Source organism: Vombatus ursinus, unplaced genomic scaffold (assembly GCF_900497805.2).
Source record: "Vombatus ursinus unplaced genomic scaffold, bare-nosed wombat genome assembly UNPS02014789.1, whole genome shotgun sequence".
Lineage (NCBI taxonomy): Eukaryota > Metazoa > Chordata > Mammalia > Diprotodontia > Vombatidae > Vombatus > Vombatus ursinus.
The window spans coordinates 10279017-10297930 of NW_020954567.1; the positions used below are offsets into that span (position 1 = coordinate 10279017).

An 18914-nucleotide genomic window follows, 5' to 3' on the forward strand; every position below is an offset into this window, starting at 1 on the left:
GGTCTGAGCAAGACAGAGTCCAAAGGGGCCATTGTCTCTTGTTCTGTACATTATGCTTCTCTTCATTCATCTGAAGTCCACATTAGCTGTTTCACTTCTATTATCACATTCTTTACTCACACTGCCCTTGCTGTTTACTCATGTGCCAATTTCTAAAAATTTCTAAATTAATATTTTTTCAATTAGCAATCATTTCTTTTCTCTGCCTTTCATCACGAGAAAGAACAACAAAGAAAAACAAAGCCTTTGAAACAAATAAGCATAGTCAAACAAAACAAATTCCCACAAGGTCCATGTCCCCAAAAACATGTCTCATTCTGCACATTAAGTCCATGACCTCTCTGTCAGAAGGTGAGTAGCATGATTCATCATTGCAGCTCTAGAATCATGGCTGGTTGTTTGATCACATATCTTAAGTCTTTCAAAATTGTGAGTAGATCCAGGAGAATAAGTTAAACAACAACAACATTGTAGATATGAGCACCTATGAAAGACCTAAATCTTTTTTTCAAATAAATCACTTTCTAGCCACATCTCCCTTATCCATTAGTCACGTCTAAGATTTGGGTCTGGGGCATTGACTGTTGAAAGCAGCCTGTGCCAGTAGCTATTCCAGCTGCTACACTCACCTAATCCAACTGAAATACACAGTTGGTCTTTGAAAGCAGAGCCAAGCAGATAGGTACCATCGAAGCTTCCTTTTTCGGCCTGGAGGGATTTAATCTTGTAAAAGTTATATCTTCCCCCTCTTCACTTCTCCACACCATCAAATCCAAAAACTTTGGCAATGGTACTTGTTGTTCCTCTTAGCATTTAGTATTGAGGAAATAAGAAGGAAGTAGCATGTGCTCAAAGATCAGGTTACTGAGGGCTGTACCATGGATCAAGGCACAATGTAAGGGGCCCAACAGTAAAGATTCTAAGCTGACCTAGAGTTGTGTGATTTGATTCTAGTGCAAAGACCCTCCCACTTGTTCAGGACTTGAATTTCTCCTCTTACTGCCTTCCCTTTACCAACTAATGCCTGTATCGGGCATTTTTAGCAATAATTCTAATACACCTTGTTGCGTGGTTCTTTAATTGCATTGTGTAACTCTTATCTCCCTGAAAAGATTATAAACTCCACTCAGGAAGGTATTAAGTTATAAGCATTTTCTGGCTATCTCATAGAACTTAACACCTGTACTAGGCATCCAGCGTAATAATGGGTTTAAAAACACTTGAGAAGCAGTAAATAGATAGAGAGGCAGCCTTGGAGCCAAGAAGACTTGCCTCTGGATCCGTCCCTGACTCTCAGTGCTCCTCCTAAGTTTATGTCCAACTATATCGCTTCCCTCCTCCACTTAGTAAATGCCAGTGCCTTTATGTTACCTCCAAGATCAAATAGAAAACTTTCTGTTTGGCTTTTAAAGCCCCTCATAACCTGTCCTAGCCCCTTCCTTTCTACTTTTTCAGTCTTCTTATGCTTTACCCTCTTCCCCCCACTCGATAACTTAGCAACATTGGCTTTCTTTATGTTCTTCATACATAACTCTGATGATGGGGTATAATCAATGTCTCTGAGGTCAGAGAACCTAATCTCAAATGCTGACTCTGATGGGTACTACCTATGTGTCCTTGGGTGAGTTTCTCATTTGATTTTCTACAAAATGAAAAGGGGCAACTATATGGCCTAAAAATCCTTTCCAGCTCTATATCCAATATCCTATTTATACTCATTGATATGATAAAACATGACCGTTTACTATAATAGTGAGACTGACTAAAGTCAGTAAAACAACTCTCTCATGAAGCAATAACATAAAGCCCATACCAACTCATCTGTATGAACATGAGCAATAATAACAGAAATAATAACTTACACTTATATAGGGCTTTCCATTTATAAAGTATTTTTTATCTGATCACCTCTCTACTCTTGGCTTCAATTTCTTCTCTGTGCTGCTGTTCAGTCATTTCAGTCATGTCCAACTCTTTGTGATCCTATTTTTGGTGTTTTCTTGGCAAAGAGGCTAGAATGGTTTGCCATTTCCTTCTCTGGCTTGTTTCACAGATGAAGAACTGAGGCAAACAAGGTTAAGTGATTTGCCCAGGGTCGCACAGCTAGTATGTGTCTGAGGCCAGATTCGAACTCGTGAAGATGAGTCTTCCTGATTCTAAGCCCAGTGCTCTATCCAGTGTGCCACCTAGCTACTCTTCCTCTCTGTACTAATCTGTTGAAAAAAATCATTAGGATGGAGTAGATGACCCTTAAGGTCCTTTTCAGTTTTAGAATTCTAGGATTCCTCTAAAACTTTTTTAGGAATGAAAAATCTTAAAGTCAGAATGATGACAAGATCACAGGACTACCCCCAGTGTGTGACATGGCAGAAAGAGCTCTAGATTTGGAATAAGTGGACTCTGGTACAAATTCCCCATCTACCTTCTCATGCCTATGTAGGGATATGGTGAGATTTTTCACTGGTTAAAGTACAGCATCAAAGAAATGAAGATTTATTGATAACAGGTATGCCTAATAAAAACAAGTTTTGGGCTAAATGGATGGAGAACAAAGATTTTGCCTTCTTAGCTTACTGTTTATTTTGATTCAAATTTATTTTCATTTTTAGCACAGTGACTGGCACCTTTATAAATGCTAGTTGGTAGACTGATGCTAAACCAGACAAAATCTTGGATAACTAAGACTATTAGCTAATTATCTATAACAGAGAGCTTTGATCTTTGTGCAAACACAGGAGTTTAAGAAAAGACTTAATATTCGCCTGCCTGACTCTTACTACCTGGGTGTGGTGGCTTTGATTAAATAGCTATTAGTCTGCTTTTATATGGTAGAGGTTCTAGCTATTAAATCATTGGAGATTGGAAATGAGATGGCCCAAAAGTGAAAATAGTCCAGAAGGTAGTAGTAGGGAATAAAGTCCCTGATTGTGATGTCCAGCAGTCAATGACAACCAGAAAAACAATGCACCCAGCAGAGATGAAGCAAGGCCAATGGAGCAATGCTTAGCTGAGACTATTTACCCAGCAATAACCACAATAACTGTAGAGTAAATAGGATAGTAGACAGATTCACCAGTTCAGCAAAGGTACCTGACAGAGATGCCATGTCCAGTAGAGAATAGTCTCAGAATGAACAGCAGGGCATCTGTGTTTCGGTACCATCTGAGGTATGTGAATTTACCCTCCACAAGTATTTCCATTGTGTATGCTAATGCGATATCCTTCTTCAAGGCCATTCTCCCCGCTGGTATGCACATTTGTAGGAAAGGGTGCCCTACACTGATGGGAAAATATGTTATTATAATTTCTTTTGTTATGCAATGTCATTAAATGCCTTTGCTTCAAACTAGTCATGTCCTCTGATTAATGAAACAGTAAACATTGGGAGGGCTCATAAGTTATGGTTTTGAGTGAATGAAGACACCCAAAGATCTTTAAGCCTAGAGGAAGTATTCTAGGTGACCAACCCCAATGTTACAAGTGTGTTAGCATAAGTTACTTTATATCTCTGGACTTTTTTCTTATCTGTAAAACGAAGGGGTTGTACTAACAGACTTTCAAGGTCTCTTCTACCTCTAAATCTACAATTCTAAATTCAAGCCATGCAGAAAAGGGAACACATTGTCATCAGAGATTGTTCCTCAGAAATTTTACCCTTGGAATAAATTAGTCAACAAGTTAATATTTAAGCCAGTAACTTCCCTAAGGGCAATGTCTCTCCTGTAGAGTCTAAAATGTTATGTGCTCCTCCTCATCGCCTGAAACAAGGACATCCAAATGATGAGATTTAGAAACTAAGTCCAACATCACTTCCTCCTAAGCTAATGTTTCATTCTCTGTTGGCTCCATGTAAGTAACTTGGATCACAGCATCTGGACAATCCATTTCCCACATCTTTAAACAGGAAATAAAGCCTGTCCACCTGACTGGGGCAAAGCCAACTGGGGACTAAGAGCAGGAAGTGTAAAAAGTAAGTATTCCCCCTGGAGCTCTAGAGCCTTTGGGTGGGCCCACTGGCAGTGAGATGGAAGAGGAATTGTCCCTATTTAGCAGTTGAGCTTCCAGAAGCAAAATCATCTTGCAAGAACTCTCTCCCTGCCTAGTAACCCTGGGGGGAAAAATAATAATACAAAATAAAACAAAAAGTTAGTATGAGGGCCTTTGAAGGGCCTGTTTTGGAACGATAGTCAGTTATCTTCTGGCTATATTGATACTGACCCAGCTGGAGAAATCATTAAGTTATGGGATAAAAGAGCTACAATTTAGATTTCCTGTGCAGAGAAAACAGAGAATATTTTGAAAAAGAAGCTCAGGGTTTGTTTTGTTCTGTTCTGGGGTTTTTTTATGTTTTAGTTTTATTTGTGGTTTGTTTTCCTGACAGCCTCCAATCAGCAAACCTAACATGGTCTGGGATAGTGGCTTGGGACTTTGTCCTCCAAATTTTTTTTATATTTGGTTAAACTGCCAAGATAGCCTTTGGTATCTAATAAAAGTTCACCAATAGACAATCCTATTTTCATTTTATGCTAATGCTTCAGGTCCCAATCTTGTGACCCACGGTCAAGATTTCTTATTTTCAAGGTAGCATCAGAAAGAAGTCTCCTCCTCCTAAACCCCTGGTAGTCAAGATCACTCTCAGCTCCCATTCTTTGGTCTAATATTTTCTCTCTAAAATAGAAACTAGGATTTTGCTACAAGCTAAGTCACATTATAAACTACATGTTACTATTGCCATGTGGTATCTAGGACAAAGACTGAACACTCCGGCCTTTTTTTGCTAGGAAAAATCTGACTTTAAATCTTGGCTCTGCCACTTAGATTTCTATAAATCTATCTAAGCCTCAGTTTCCTCATCTGTGAAATGAGAATAATTTTGCAATGACAGACAACATGATGTAGTGGATAGGAAGCCCAGCCTCAAAGTCAAGAAAACCCGGGTCCAAGTTCTGCCTTTAACATATACTGACTGTGTAACTCTGAGCAAATCACTTAAGCTCTCAGTGACTTAGGCAATGTGCCAAAACCATAAATTGTGGAATAATTCATATCTGCTTTGATAAAAGGAGTTTCTCAAAGGGTGTTAACTATAGCAAATAAATCATATGTCCAGACCTATGATAAGATATGATATTATAATTTTTAATTGTATTATCTACTTACATTATAACAAAAGGGTTTTGCAAACCCTTAAAACACTATATGAATGTAAGTTATCATGAGCTGGGGAGGATGTCTGTCTTAACATAGGCTGGACAATCCCAATATTTACCACCTTCATTTGACAGACTTCATACCTTTTCTCTAAGGTTCTCATCAATGCAGACACACTTACATGTGCTCATAAACATTCATCAATGCTGCTAATTACATTCTCATAGATTCTTCTGGAGAGCTCTCTTTTCCTATATGGAGATAACTTGATCCCAGAATGGGGCCATTTCCATGAGAACCATCTGTCATAGTTCTCTCACCAAAGCTCCCCAGGGCCTGGAATCACTCTGTAGAACTCACCACTAGTACCCAAGACTTCATGACCTCTCCAGTCTACTCCACAGTAAGAGTTCTAGAATCTACTCTTTCTATCTACCTACAACTTGAGACTCACTTGCTCACTCAGACAACAAGATGAGCATGAGGATTCTACCCCCAATTCTATTCCATCCCGATTTAACAAGCATTTAGGAAATGCCTGGTATAAGCAGGTACTATAATTTAACTCACATTTCACTCCCTAGTACTGTTTTTCAGGTATGTACTCAATAGCTGATCAGTGAACAAATCAAACACATAACAAGTATTTGTTATTTACAATATCACTGGGGATATAAAGACAGAAATGAAACAGTACCTGTTGTTAAAGAGTTTACATTTTAATGGGAGAGACAACACATATGTGTACTTGCATATACAAAATGTATTCAAGTTAATTTAAGGTAATTTTATCAGGAGAAGGCACTAGCAGCAGGATAAATCAGAAAAGTCTTTATAGAGAAGATATACACATATATGTACATATATGTATACATACATACACCATATACTATATAAACTGAGCTTTGAAGGAAATTAGGGATTTTAAGAGGCCAAAAAAGAAGCACATTCCAAGTTTGGGGGAGGTCCTGTGCAAATGCCAGAAGATGAGAGATGGAATGTTCTGTGTGAGGTTACAGCAAGAAGGCCAGTGTGGCTGGATCATAGTATATACACACTAAGGGATTAATATACAACAAGTCTAGAAAGGTAGGTAAGGGTCAGGTAGCAAAAGGCTTTAAGTGACAAATAGAGGAATTTATATTTCAACCTATAGGCAAAAGGGAGCCACTCTCATTTATTAAAAAGGTTACTGAGGTGGTCAGACCTGTACTTTAGGAAAATCACTTGGACTCTATGTGGAAAATGGATTGGAGTGGGTAGAGATGAAGCAAGTAAACCAATTAAGAGCCTATTTCAATGGTACATTTGAGAGGGGAAGAAGGCCTAAACAGGGTGGTGGTTGAATGAGTATACAAGAGGAAAAATGTAAGAGATACAGAGGAAAAATTAAGAAACATGGCAACTGATTTAAGTTGTAAAGTGGGAGTGCACAGGTGAAGAAGACTTGTAGGTTATGAACCTGAAAGGATTGTAATTCCCTTAAAAGAATGAGTGTAGGTTGGAAAGTGGTAGGTTAAAGACAAAAAGATAATGAGCTCTGTTTGGGGCATGTTGAATTTGAGATGGTAATGTGACATCCAGTTGGAAATCTCTAGATAGTCAGAGATGCATGACTGGATTTCCAAAAGAGAGATTGGAAGTCTTCTGCACAGAAATGATCATTAAGTCCATGGCAACTAATGAGATCACCAAGTGAAAGTGTAGAGAAAAAAGGGAAGGCTCAGGTCAAGGTCCATAGCCTAGGGGTACATCAACAGTTAGAGGGTGCGATATGGATCACTATTCAACAATGGATCTATAATCCATCTTCTCCTTTAGTAGCATCAGAATAATCTCTTATTGTTCTTTAATAAACGTGGGGGGTTAAGGAGCAATTAATGACCCCAACCTATAAAGAGATTGTAAATATCACTGGCCATATAAGTAATGTACTCTATGTGATGTTGCAGGATAATTTGATTTATGGGTGGATGATTTGTGGAGGATGTCCCAATGTATAGCGGCAAGTCCATAGGTGGGTCACACTCTGAAAAAGATTAGGAGAAACTATTTTGATGGATTAAAGAATGTGTTAGGAAATGACAGGCTTAGACTATAGGAAGCACTGTTGTAGAATGGCTAGAACTGGACATGGAGTCAGGAAGACCTGGATTCAAATCTGGCCTTGGACATTCACTAGCTGTGTGCCCCTGGGAAAGTCACTTGACTTCTGTCAGCCTCAACTTTCTCATCTGTAAAATGTGGGAAATAATAGGCTTATTGAACAAAGGAAGGAGGAAGGGCAGGAGTAAAAGGAAGAGGAGGAGGAGGAAGTTGTTTGGAATTGTAAAGGTCAGAAATTGGACTTGGAGAGAAGAAATGTATGAGGACTTCAGAAATTGAAGAAGAAAAGGATTCATCTGGAAAGAGGAGGAGATGGGTTGAAGATGGAGAAACTAAGAAGGAACTGAGCAGAAGGATATGAAGGGAAAACATAGGGGCAGAAGAACTTTAGATGGAAGAGGAAAACGACTAGGAAAAAGAAGAGAGGTGGAAGGAATAGAAGGAAGGTCTTAAGGAGGAGAAGAGAATAAATAAGACAAGGTAAGAAAAATAATTTGGTAAGATAAGAGATTAAGGGGAGAAAAGATAAATTGTATGTAATTCTAAAGGTGCTAGTAAGATAAGGAGAGCAACAGTTTTAAAGTTGAAGACCCCCACAAGTAGCTTGGCCCAGGCACTCTGTAAGTGTGCTGATAACCAGACACAAAACCAATGATCTCTCTCCAATGAAGTAAAGAGAGTAAGGAAAATCTGCAGGGGTTTTGTTGCACTGACTAAATGACAGCTTCCTGTGCCCCGAGATCCAACTGATCTCATTACGAGAAGAGAAGCTAAATGGTATTAAGGGCATCCTTCTAATCTCCAGGTTACCAAGGATGATGAAGTTTTCCTTTTAAAAAGAAAGAAGAATTCTAATGTGAAAACAAAAAGAAGCATCTGAAGAAGTAAAGGGAAAATTTGGACCTGTGTTAAGATTTTGGAGAGTGAAAGAATGTTGTACAGACAAAGGAAGGCAGAAGGACCCCTGAAGCCAACAAATAGATATTGGGCTCTTCCAGGAGGGGAAAGAGCTGGGCATTTTGAGAAATGATGTCCTCCAAGTAATGATGGTATGGATCCGTAGAAGCTGTCAGGTGAAAGAGCATCCTCAAAGCATCAAAGGTAGAAGAAATGATGGTGTATGACTGATGGACACTGGACCAACTATCTGTTGACCTAATGAAAATAGAGATGTCTTCTGTCTTCCTAGGGTATGTATCTAAAGTGGGCTAAGGAAATGTCTCAAGATTTGTCAAACTGAATGTCTAGTGCTCACTTCCATAAATTCCCTTGGGCATAATGGTACTGGCAGAAGGAAACAAAAAAAGCAGATTATCAAATCTTAGGCAAAAACTGTGCAGACATGGGTATGGTTTACATCACTGCTACACATCAAAGGCAAAAGATTCAGAAAAGAGAAGAACATTTGGAAAGGAAATAGATGGTAGAGAAGATTGCATCTGAGAATAGAATTTGGATTTTGGGATCACAGCTTTTAAATCTAGGAACGATTAGCTCTTTTTCAGGAATGGAATGCATCTAACAAAAGACTGCTAGGAATGCTGCAAATCTTGTAAATCTAATCAAAATTAAACTGAAAAGGATGGGAGAGAGAGAGGAAATTGTCTATGTTTATGCATGCTAGAGAGTAGCTTCAATGTAGGATGAAGATTGGCAGTAAAGATATACAGAAAATGGAAGGACAGTGAGTGGAATCTGATAAAAAAAAAAACCCATGGCCTCAGATATTTCTCCCCTAAATATTTTACCCCTAAATCCTCTCTTCCTACAAATTTTTCTAGTATTGTAAAGGGCACCACCATCCTCCAAGTCTGCTAAACTGGAAACCTGAGTGTCTTCCTTGACTTCTCTTTCTCTCTCACCACCACCACCCACATTTCCAATCTGTTGCCACAACTTCTTAATCCTACCTATTATAATAGTTCGCTGGTTGGTCTCAGTTCCTCCAGTCTCTCCCCACTGCACTCTATCCTTCACTCACCTGCCTAAGTGATCTTGCTAAATAAAGCACAGGTTTGACCATCTTATCCCACCCCATTCAATAAACTCCAATGGCTCCCCTTAATGCCAGGATCAAATACAAAATCCTTTGTTTGGCTTTTAGAGCCCTTCATAACTTGGTCCCTTCCTTACCTTTCAAGTCTCCTTCCACTTTACCCTTTTATGCAGCAGCACTGGCTTCCTTTCTTCCTTGCACAGAAGGCTCCATCTCCCAAGTCTGTGTATTTTTCCTTTCTGTCTCCCATTCCAATAATGTCCTCCCTCCTCATCTCTGCCTGTTGTTCCCTGACTTCCTTCAAGTCTCAGCTAGAAGCCCACCTTCTACAAGAAGCATTTCTTGGCCCCCCTTAATGTTAATGCCAATAATTCAGTCTCAGAAAAGAAAGAGAACTAGTTGCAAAACAACTATCAATTGGAGGGGAGTGGTACTTCTGGTTCTAATGGACTCACAGGAGAGTTCTATCAAACTTTTAAAGAACTAGCTCCAATACCACATAAATTATCCTCAAAAATTAAGAAAGAAAGCACTTTACCATATTCCTTTTACAAAATGAACATAGTCCTAATGTTGGTACCTTTCCTTTGAGTTTATCTCCAACTTATCCTGTGTGTATATATACATAGAGTCTATACATTCAGATATATATGTGTGTATATGTGTATATATATATATATATATATATACACACATATATATATATAGCCTTTACCTAGTTGTTTGCATATTGTTCCCCTCTCCCACCACTAGACTGTCAGCCCCTTGAAGGCAGGACTGTTTTAGCTTTTCTTTGTATCCCAGCACTTCAGGCCTGGCCCATGGTAAGTACTTAATAAATGGTCTAGACACAAAAGCACAAAGAACGGATGACAAGCATGAATTAGAGCTCCTAATGCAAGGAAGCAAATTGAACCTCATAGATGTCACTGTGCCTGGGTGATATGAGACCCATGAATGGAATATAGCTCAGAAAAGTTATACCTTATTTGAAGAAACAGGGGAGGTTGTGGGCAGAGGAAAGAGGCAGTGAAATAACCTTAATACATAATTTTCTTATCTATAAAATGAAGTGCTCTGCCTCTTTACTCCTTCAAAAAGCCATAACTCCTTCAAGGCTATAACCACCTAAAAGAAACTTCCCTGATTCTCTCATATGTTAATCTCCTCCCCAAAAACATATGTATCTATTTTTATATCTTTTTTACATATTTGTTTGTTTGTTTGTTGTATCCATGCCATCTCCCCTTCCCCCAATAAAATATAAGCCCCTTGAGGAAAAGGATAATTTCATTCTTTTCTTGTGTCCCTAGAATCCGTTACACTACTTAGCATGTAGTAGGCATTTAATAATTGTTCATTGAATTAAATTGAATGAATTACCTCTAAATACCCTTCCAAAACTGAATCTATGATAAGGAATGTGATCATATAAGGAAATACAGGGCCTATTTCTTCCAATGGTGGAAGAAATAGAAGCAATTGCATGATCAACAGTGCATTGGACAAAAAGAAGAAATAGTGGGAGGCATGCATTTTACTGTACATGCAAACATCGCCAGGTATAGGAGTGCTTTAGCAAAAACTATGTTAACAGGAAATATCTCACAGATATTTATTTTTTAAAGTAGGAAGGAAACCTCCATGCCTTCTCCTCTGTGGTTCTTCCCTTCTCTCTTTTCCTTTCTCCCTCCCTCTATTATTCCACTATCCCATTTTCTTCTTACCTTAAAAGGGGAATTTGAAAAATTAACCAGAATAAAAACTCCACCCTCCCAAGTAGTCTGAATAATCCTAGATATACTGCTGCAAAAGGAAGCTGATCCTGTAAGATCTGTCTTTATTCTATTGGTCTGAGAAGTTGGGGTTTTTATTTGTTTATTGTTGTTAACAGGATTTTTACTGAGCCAGTCTCTAACCTGAGAATGCTCAGAGCCTCACAAAGCAGGCCTAGAGACGGGAGTGCCAGTAATCAAGTAGTTTAATTAATCAATTTCAGAGTAAGGAATGTTCTCTTAGCTAAAGTAAAAGCACAAATTATATACTGAAACCACAACTGGGGAAGGAAGGTAGATTACAAACAATCATTTAGTGGTTTCCTGTAAGAAACCCCTAAGTCCCACAATACAACAATTCTGGAGTGAAGTCTTTGGGGGTTGTGATCACCTCCCCTAAAGGACAGAACTAGAGTTCTGTGACAGGAACAGGTTCTGCAATCTTTGATTCACTTCACTTCAAGTACCCAAGCAGAAGGATGTCAGTGATTGTGCAAGGTTTGATTGATTAGTTCAAGCTGCATTGTGAGTCTGACTCACTAGCTGGAAAAGGCAGCTCTTGAGAAAACTAAATTCTTAGTATATTCATTATACATATCATATTGATTAATATGAAAATTTTAAATCCCTTTCTTATTAGCATAATCAACAGTCCACTGAACAAAAAGAAGAAATAGTGAGAGGCATGCATTTTACTGTACATGCATATATCGCCAGGTACAGGAGTGCTTTAGGAAAAATTATGTTAACATCCTTCCTTACTCAGCTAGGAGAATAGTTAAATCACTTTGGAAAGCTCAAACTTCCATTGGACTTCTACCTGAGGAATGTCAAACAGTTAACATAATTATTCCATAAGTCAATTTTTGGTCAGTTAAGATTAATATAAACAGAAGACAGGCTTTCAGTTAATCCCATATATGAAGGGGTTCATCACAGGAGGAACCAGGATAGAGATATTAGTTTTTGTTATACAGACATAAGATGGGATTTGTTTGCCCAAATTCTGGACCAGAATGTGTGTGTGTGTGTGTGTGTGTTCCCCAGTTCTGTTTGATTCCAGGTAAGAGTTATAGTTCACTAGTTCACTTTTACTTTGGAACAGCCAATCATACAGCTAAACTGTACATTATTCACAGATTGTCATAGTCAGGCTCAGAATTAACCAGGTGGGAAAATTTCCTGTTCAGAAAGGAAATAGCACAATGAGGAAATTGAGTCAAGAGAATCCTATCTTTGCCTACACAAGGCTGTCCTCTCAATTTTCCCAAGCACAGACATATACGTGAAGCAGTTTTCAGCCCACACTCCCTTTGAGAAGCACATGATATTTTCTTTGAATGGTGGATTATTAGCTTAATGACATTCAGACAATTATACCTGAAATTAAAACTCAGAATAATATAAAAATACAATCCCATTAGACTTCACTTCAAATAACAAAATTTCACAAATCACAACTTAGGGATCGGTTACTGTTATTTTTCTCATATTGAAATAACAGTTAATAAAAATATATAAGGGCATATAAGCACATATTGGCAAAAAAAACTACATTAACAGCCATTATATCACAGGTATTTATTTTTTAAATCAGGAAGGAAATCTATAGTGCCTTCTCCTTTGCGGTTCTTCCCTTCTCTCTTTTCCTTTCTTCCTTCCTTCTTCTATTCCACTATCCCATTTTCTTCTCACCTTAAAAGGAGAATTTGAAAAATAAACCAGAATAAAAGGTCTATTCTGTTGGTCTGAGAAGTCAGGGTTTTTACTTGTTTATCCTCAATTAAAAACAGATTTGACATACACTACTTCACTCATTTCCTTATTTATTAGTTATATGTGCTGGGTGACTCATATGGTCATAAATTTAAACATGGGAGGAACCTTAGAAACCATCCAGACATATTAGAACAAAGTCCTACAACTGACAACTGGCAGAGCAAGTTTCAGAACTGAGTTTTCTGAACTTGAATCTAGCATTCTTTTGACTGTACCATTCTGGTCCCTGGCTCACCTATGTGACTTACCATCCCAGTGCCATCCAACAATGACAGTCCTGGGATGTGCCCATGTGATCAGCATTTCTATCCATAAAGTCTCATCAGCGCCCTGGCCGTCCCACCGATGAAAACAACATACATCTCCAAAGCAATAAAGTAAGTGAGATAGCACTGAGCTCTTGAAGTAGGATTAGCATTTGCACAGTGGTGCATGGGCTACATCACAGCAGGCAGAGACTTTGGGGATGGCAGCAGTCAAGTGAGAAGGGAAGCATGAAGGAGGAAGCATGATGTGATTTTTTGAAAGGGCTGTGTAATGATTCTGGAAGAAACAAGGGCTATCATTCTGGTTCTGCAAATAACCAATCTTGTGACCTTGGACTTGCCTCTTTGGGCTGCAGTTCTCACCTAGCAAGTGAGATGTTGTTGCACTAGATGTTGTACCAGGTCCCCTCCATTCTGTAATCTACTGATGAATCCAGGAGGGTAGCACTGGGAATGGGGAGTAGCATGATGCCAGGTTTCAAGATTACTCCAACTTTCATGCACAATTTGTACTTTTCCCCAAAGCTCTTTTCTTCCAGAATTGCCCTAACATTGCCACTCTTCCAGATAAGAAACACAAAATGGAAAAGCACAGGACTAAACCAATGTCCATGGCATGGTTTTCTCACACTCATACAAAGAGAGCAGTTGTAGATGATCCCAATTGCTTAAATCTTTAATCTCCATAAGATTTTTTCCTGCTTTGCTGGAAAAGTCAGGGATGAGTGGAGCATTTCTATTTATGAGAAGGATCAATTCTAGGAGGAGAGGTCCCAGCAGAGGGAACAACTGAAGAAACTCTTCTTGATCCTTGCCTGACACAAGACCACCATGGTCAAGCGAGTTGCAATTGTTGGAGCTGGTGTGAGTGGCCTCACCTCCATCAAATGCTGCTTGGACGAGGGTCTGGAGCCCATCTGCTTCGAAAGGAGCAGTGACATTGGAGGGATATGGCAATTCACAGTAAGTGATATTTCTTAACTCCTCTATTGAGCATGCCGACCAAGGCAACTACCTGGCAAGGTGACCTTGGTCACTTTACTTCTCTGGCCCTCAGTTTCTCAATCTGTAACATGAAAGCCTTCATTCAGATAATCTCCAAGGTCTTTTCCCTGTCTATGGAATTATTCTGTAACATTTAGATCTACCCAGTGGGAGAATTCTATTGGTACTAGGACAGAATAATAATAGCTACCATATATGTAGTGCTCTAAGGTCTACAAAGCACTTTATATGTCTTAATCTTATTTGATCCTGACAACAACCCTGTGGAGATAGATGTTATTATTATCCCCATTTTACAGAGAAGAAAACTGAGGTTGAGGGAGATCAAATGACTTATCCAGGAGTTCTATATTTTATCCTCTGACACAGATTTCCTTTTTACATTTTTAAATTTGATCTATGATTTTGTTAATATGGGGAAGTCCCAATGAGCAAGCTCCCTCTGTTGCAGATCAGTTTTGTGATTTAGAGAGAGTTGTCTAAGGCACTGTGAAGTTCAATTACTTGTCCAGGATCAGAAAGACAAGAATAAGCCAGATGTGGGACTTGAACCCATACCTTCCTTCCTGACTCCGGGGCCCTTTCCCTGCTTTCTTTCTCTCTCACAGTTGCAGGTGGGTAAATTCCACTGAAAAGGTTGTAGTTCTCCCCACGCCGTTTTGAACATTGGCTTGTTGAGAGTTTTAATTTCTTAGGGATAATAACAGTTTCCCCTTTGTGATGTTTCTATAGGAATATGTTGAAGAGGGCAGGGCTAGCCTTTATAAATCTGTTGTTACTAACAGCAGCAAAGAGATGTCCTGTTACTCAGACTTTCCTTTCCCAGAGGATTTTCCAAACTTTGTGCCACAGTCCCAATTTTTGGAATACCTCAAGATGTATGCAGACAAGTTCAACCTTCTGAAATGTATCCAATTCAAGGTATGTCACTCGGAGCGGTTTGGTTGGCAGAAAGCTACTTTATACATATCTTCTTTTGTTGCTTCCTATCTGAGACCCAAGTTTTGTTCTTGAGATTGAGAAACTGGCCAAGAGCAGTGCTACTTGGCAGGATTCCTTCATCCCCTGGTGGCTCTTCAATTAACCTGTGAGGGAAATATGTCTTCATGCCATATAACTCACCTGCAGAAACCTGTCTATGTATAGCCTTTATCTGAACGGCCACAGGCTCTAATCCAGATAGAGTTACAGTTTCTGACACAGTCCTATACTCACAATTCCTGGGTCTATATTTTTGTTGCTTATATATTATCACTCCTTGAAGGGGATGGGGAGGAATGATATCTGCATACTCTGGATTCTTTTTTTCAGACCATTGTCTGCAATGTGAAAAAATGTCCAGATTTCTCCAGCTCTGGCCAGTGGGAGGTAACCACTGAAAATGAAGGGAAGCAAGAGTCAGCCATATTTGATGCTGTCATGGTCTGCACTGGTTATCTCACTGACCCATTTTTGCCACTAGATACTTTTCCAGGTATGGTATTTTCTTCTAAGTCCATTTTTTTTTAATTATCTACTTATTGGTTTGTCTTAGTTTTGGATTTTTCGAAAAAAATCACTGTGGAATACAATGTGGGTGTACCCCCAAAGCACTATCACAGGCCTTCTTTTCTTCTTATTCTCTGTCTCTTGGTGACCTCATCAAGTGTCAGGGGCTTAATTAGCATCTCTATTCAGATGACTCATAAATGTATATATCCAGCCCTAGTTTTTCTTTCTTCTGAGTTCCAGTCCCACATCACAAACTGCCTATTGGACATTTCAAAATGTATTACTGTAGCCATTTCTAATTCAAAATGTCCAAAATAGAACTCATTGTATTACCCACTTTTTTTCCATACTTCTTTTAGTCCCCCAAGTTCACAATCTATCTCATCCTCAATATCCCACTCTCCATCACTCTACATATCCAATCAACTGCCGGATCTTTTCATTCTTCCTCAACATCTCTTGCATCTATACCTTCTTCTCCACTCATCCAGCCATTACTATATTTCAGATCCTCACCACCTTTTCCTTAGTGTAGGGTAGGGAACCTGTGGCCTCAAGGCCGCATGTGACCCTCTAAGTCCTCAAGTGCGGCCCTTTGACTGAATCCAAACTTCACAGAACAAATCCCCTTAAGAAAAGCATTTGTTCTATAAAACTTAGACTCAGTCAAAAGGCCACACCCACGGACCAAGAAGGCCACATGTGGCCTCAAGACCACAGGTTCACCTACCCCTGCCCTAGCCTACTACAATAGCCTCCTGATGCATCTCCATCCTCCACATCACTGCCATAGTGAAATTCCCAAAGCATAAGTCTGGCCATATGACTTCTCTATTCAATGAATTCCAGCAGCTTGCTGTTCCCTCTATGATAAAATCTATTGTCATTTAAAGTCTTTTCACCACAGCATTCCAATCAGTTTTTCTATCCTTATTCTACATCACTCCCTTCTACACATTCTATGGTCCAGCCAAACTGGTTTTCCTACTCTGTCTCACACAAGACTGATTTCCCTGACTTGCGAGTGAAACCTTCCACATATATTGTCTCTCCCATGTTAGAACGTGAGCTTCTTGAGAGGAAGGACCATCTTACTTTCAGATTTGTAACCCTAGTGTTTGTTTCTCACATAGGAAGCATTTCACAAATGTTTTATGCATTCATTCAAGATATCCCATCTCTCATTTCTGCATCTTTATACAGGCTCTGTCTAATGTGTAAAATGAACTACACCTTCAATTCTGCCTCTTAAAATCTCCAGTTTCCTTCAGAGTTGGGTTCAAATTCCATGTTCTACACGAAGCCTTTTCTGATGTCTTTCAGCTACTAATTTCATCTCCCCCCAAATTACTTTGTATTTATTTTTTAGAAACTTTGTATATTCCTATATATTTATACATAAGATCCTTGAAAGGACATAAGATCCTTGAAAGAACATAAGATCCTTGAAAGGAGGGACTGTTTTCATTTTTATCTGTATCCTCAGAACCTATCATACCACCTAACATATATATTTAGTAGGTGATTAATATATTGATGGATTGATTTATCACTTTACTTCCTGATAAACCACTCCCCCCAAACATCCTCCTTTGTCAATCAGCTAATAAATATTTACTAAGTGCATACTATGTGCCAGACACTGTACTAAGTACCAGGGATATAAATATGAAAAAAGTCAGTTCCTGCCTTCAGGGAGCTTATAATCTAATGGAGGATGACAACTCACAAAAGGGACCTGAAAAGGGGGAAGGTGAAAAGCAAAGAAGGTACCTGGTGTGTGGGCATGGTGAAAACATCAAAGAAGTCTCAGATTTTCCTAGGGCATGGTAAAAAAGTCAGAGTCATGTTAGAAAGAAAAACAGTTACATGAAACAGACCATATCCAGACAGGAAATACATTTCAGTATCAGTCCTATGGGATCAAGATTGGTCATTACATTCATCTGAATTCTGATGTCTTTCAATGCTATTTTCCTTTGTATTGCTATGGTTATTCTGTATATTCATCCTTTATGTCCACTTTCTTTGCTCTGAATAAGTTCATTCATTTGAAAAGCATTTTCCAGGTGCCTACTATGAGCCAGGGATCATAGGAGACACCAAGCCTTGCTTTAATCTCTGAATTCCTTTTATTCATTTTTTACTGCAATAGTATTCCATTACATTCAAATAGCATTATTACTTCAGCCATCCCTCCTCTGTTGGGCATCGCCCTTTTTTCTCTTTTTGATTACAAAAATAGTGCTATGAATATTTCCCTAATGCAGGGAAATGTGACAAATATTTCTATGAATATGTATGTTTGTATAGTACAGTGCCTGGAACGTAGTATGTGTTTGTTTCATTCTTTATTCTTAGGAAAATTAGTCAATTCACAAAAAGGACAGGTCTGAAGGCATAAGCACCTACTTTGGTATTTGTGTTTTAATGGTATAATATGCATGTGTATGCTTCTAAAATCACTTTTATAAAGCACTTTGCCAACCTTAAAGCATTATATAAATGTTTGATTTTATATCATCTTTATTGCCATTCTTTCTAGGAATCCCCTCATTCATTAATTCATACTATCCCCATGCAAGTTAGGTAGGGCAGGTATCATTATCAGAAATGAAATCCAAAGCCATATGTTGGCCACTTTGGTAAACTGGCATTTGGACTTGTTTGAAGCAGGACATTGGGTAGAAAAAAACACTGAATTTGGAGTACGAGGACTTAGGTTTGAATCTCAGATCTTCTAGTTTACTGTTTACATGAACTTAGACAAGTCATTTCATCTCTATGGGCCTTGGTTGTTCATCTGTAAAATGCGGTTGGACTAATTATTAATCAAGGAACCATCCACCTCTAAATTCTAGGATCTAATCCTACATTTTAAAGGCTTGATATATGGGCTTTATTTCAAATCCCCCATGACTGTGAGTTTGCTAAATAAAAATGGGAGCTTGATAAAGGCACAAGGCATGTTACACAAACTCTTTTTAACAAGTGGATTTTTTTAAAGTTTTGAGTTCCAAATTCTGTCCTTCCCCTGTCCGTCCCTGAGAAGGTAAGCAATCAGATATAGGTGTACAGGTGCAACCATGTAAAACATTTCCATATTAGTCACTTTGTACAAGACGACTTGAATGAAAGAAAAAGAATGAAAGCATGAAAAACAGCATGCTTTAGTCTGTATTCAGCCAGTATCATTTCTTTCTCTGGAGGCATAGTAAGCTTCATCATTAGTACTTTGGGATTTTCTTGGATCACTGTACTGCTGAGAATAGCTAAGCCATGTACAATACTTCATCAAACAATATTGTTGTTAATGTGTACAATGTTCTCCTGGTTCTGTTCACT

At 38.7% G+C, this 18914-nt stretch overlaps 1 protein-coding gene across 1 annotated transcript in view; it reads left to right on the forward strand.

Moving 5' to 3' along the window:
* The first annotated feature begins 3763 nt into the window (after positions 1-3763).
* Positions 3764-18914, forward strand: part of LOC114047529 (dimethylaniline monooxygenase [N-oxide-forming] 1-like) — a 61143-nt gene continuing 45992 nt past the window's right edge. Inside the window, exons 1-5 of the mRNA XM_027868364.1 lie at positions 3764-3970; positions 8063-8447; positions 13836-14036; positions 14811-14999; positions 15390-15552. Coding sequence (XP_027724165.1) covers positions 13905-14036; positions 14811-14999; positions 15390-15552 — 484 coding nt within the window. The 5' untranslated portion in view covers positions 3764-3970; positions 8063-8447; positions 13836-13904. The remainder of the gene's footprint in view (positions 3971-8062; positions 8448-13835; positions 14037-14810; positions 15000-15389; positions 15553-18914) is intronic.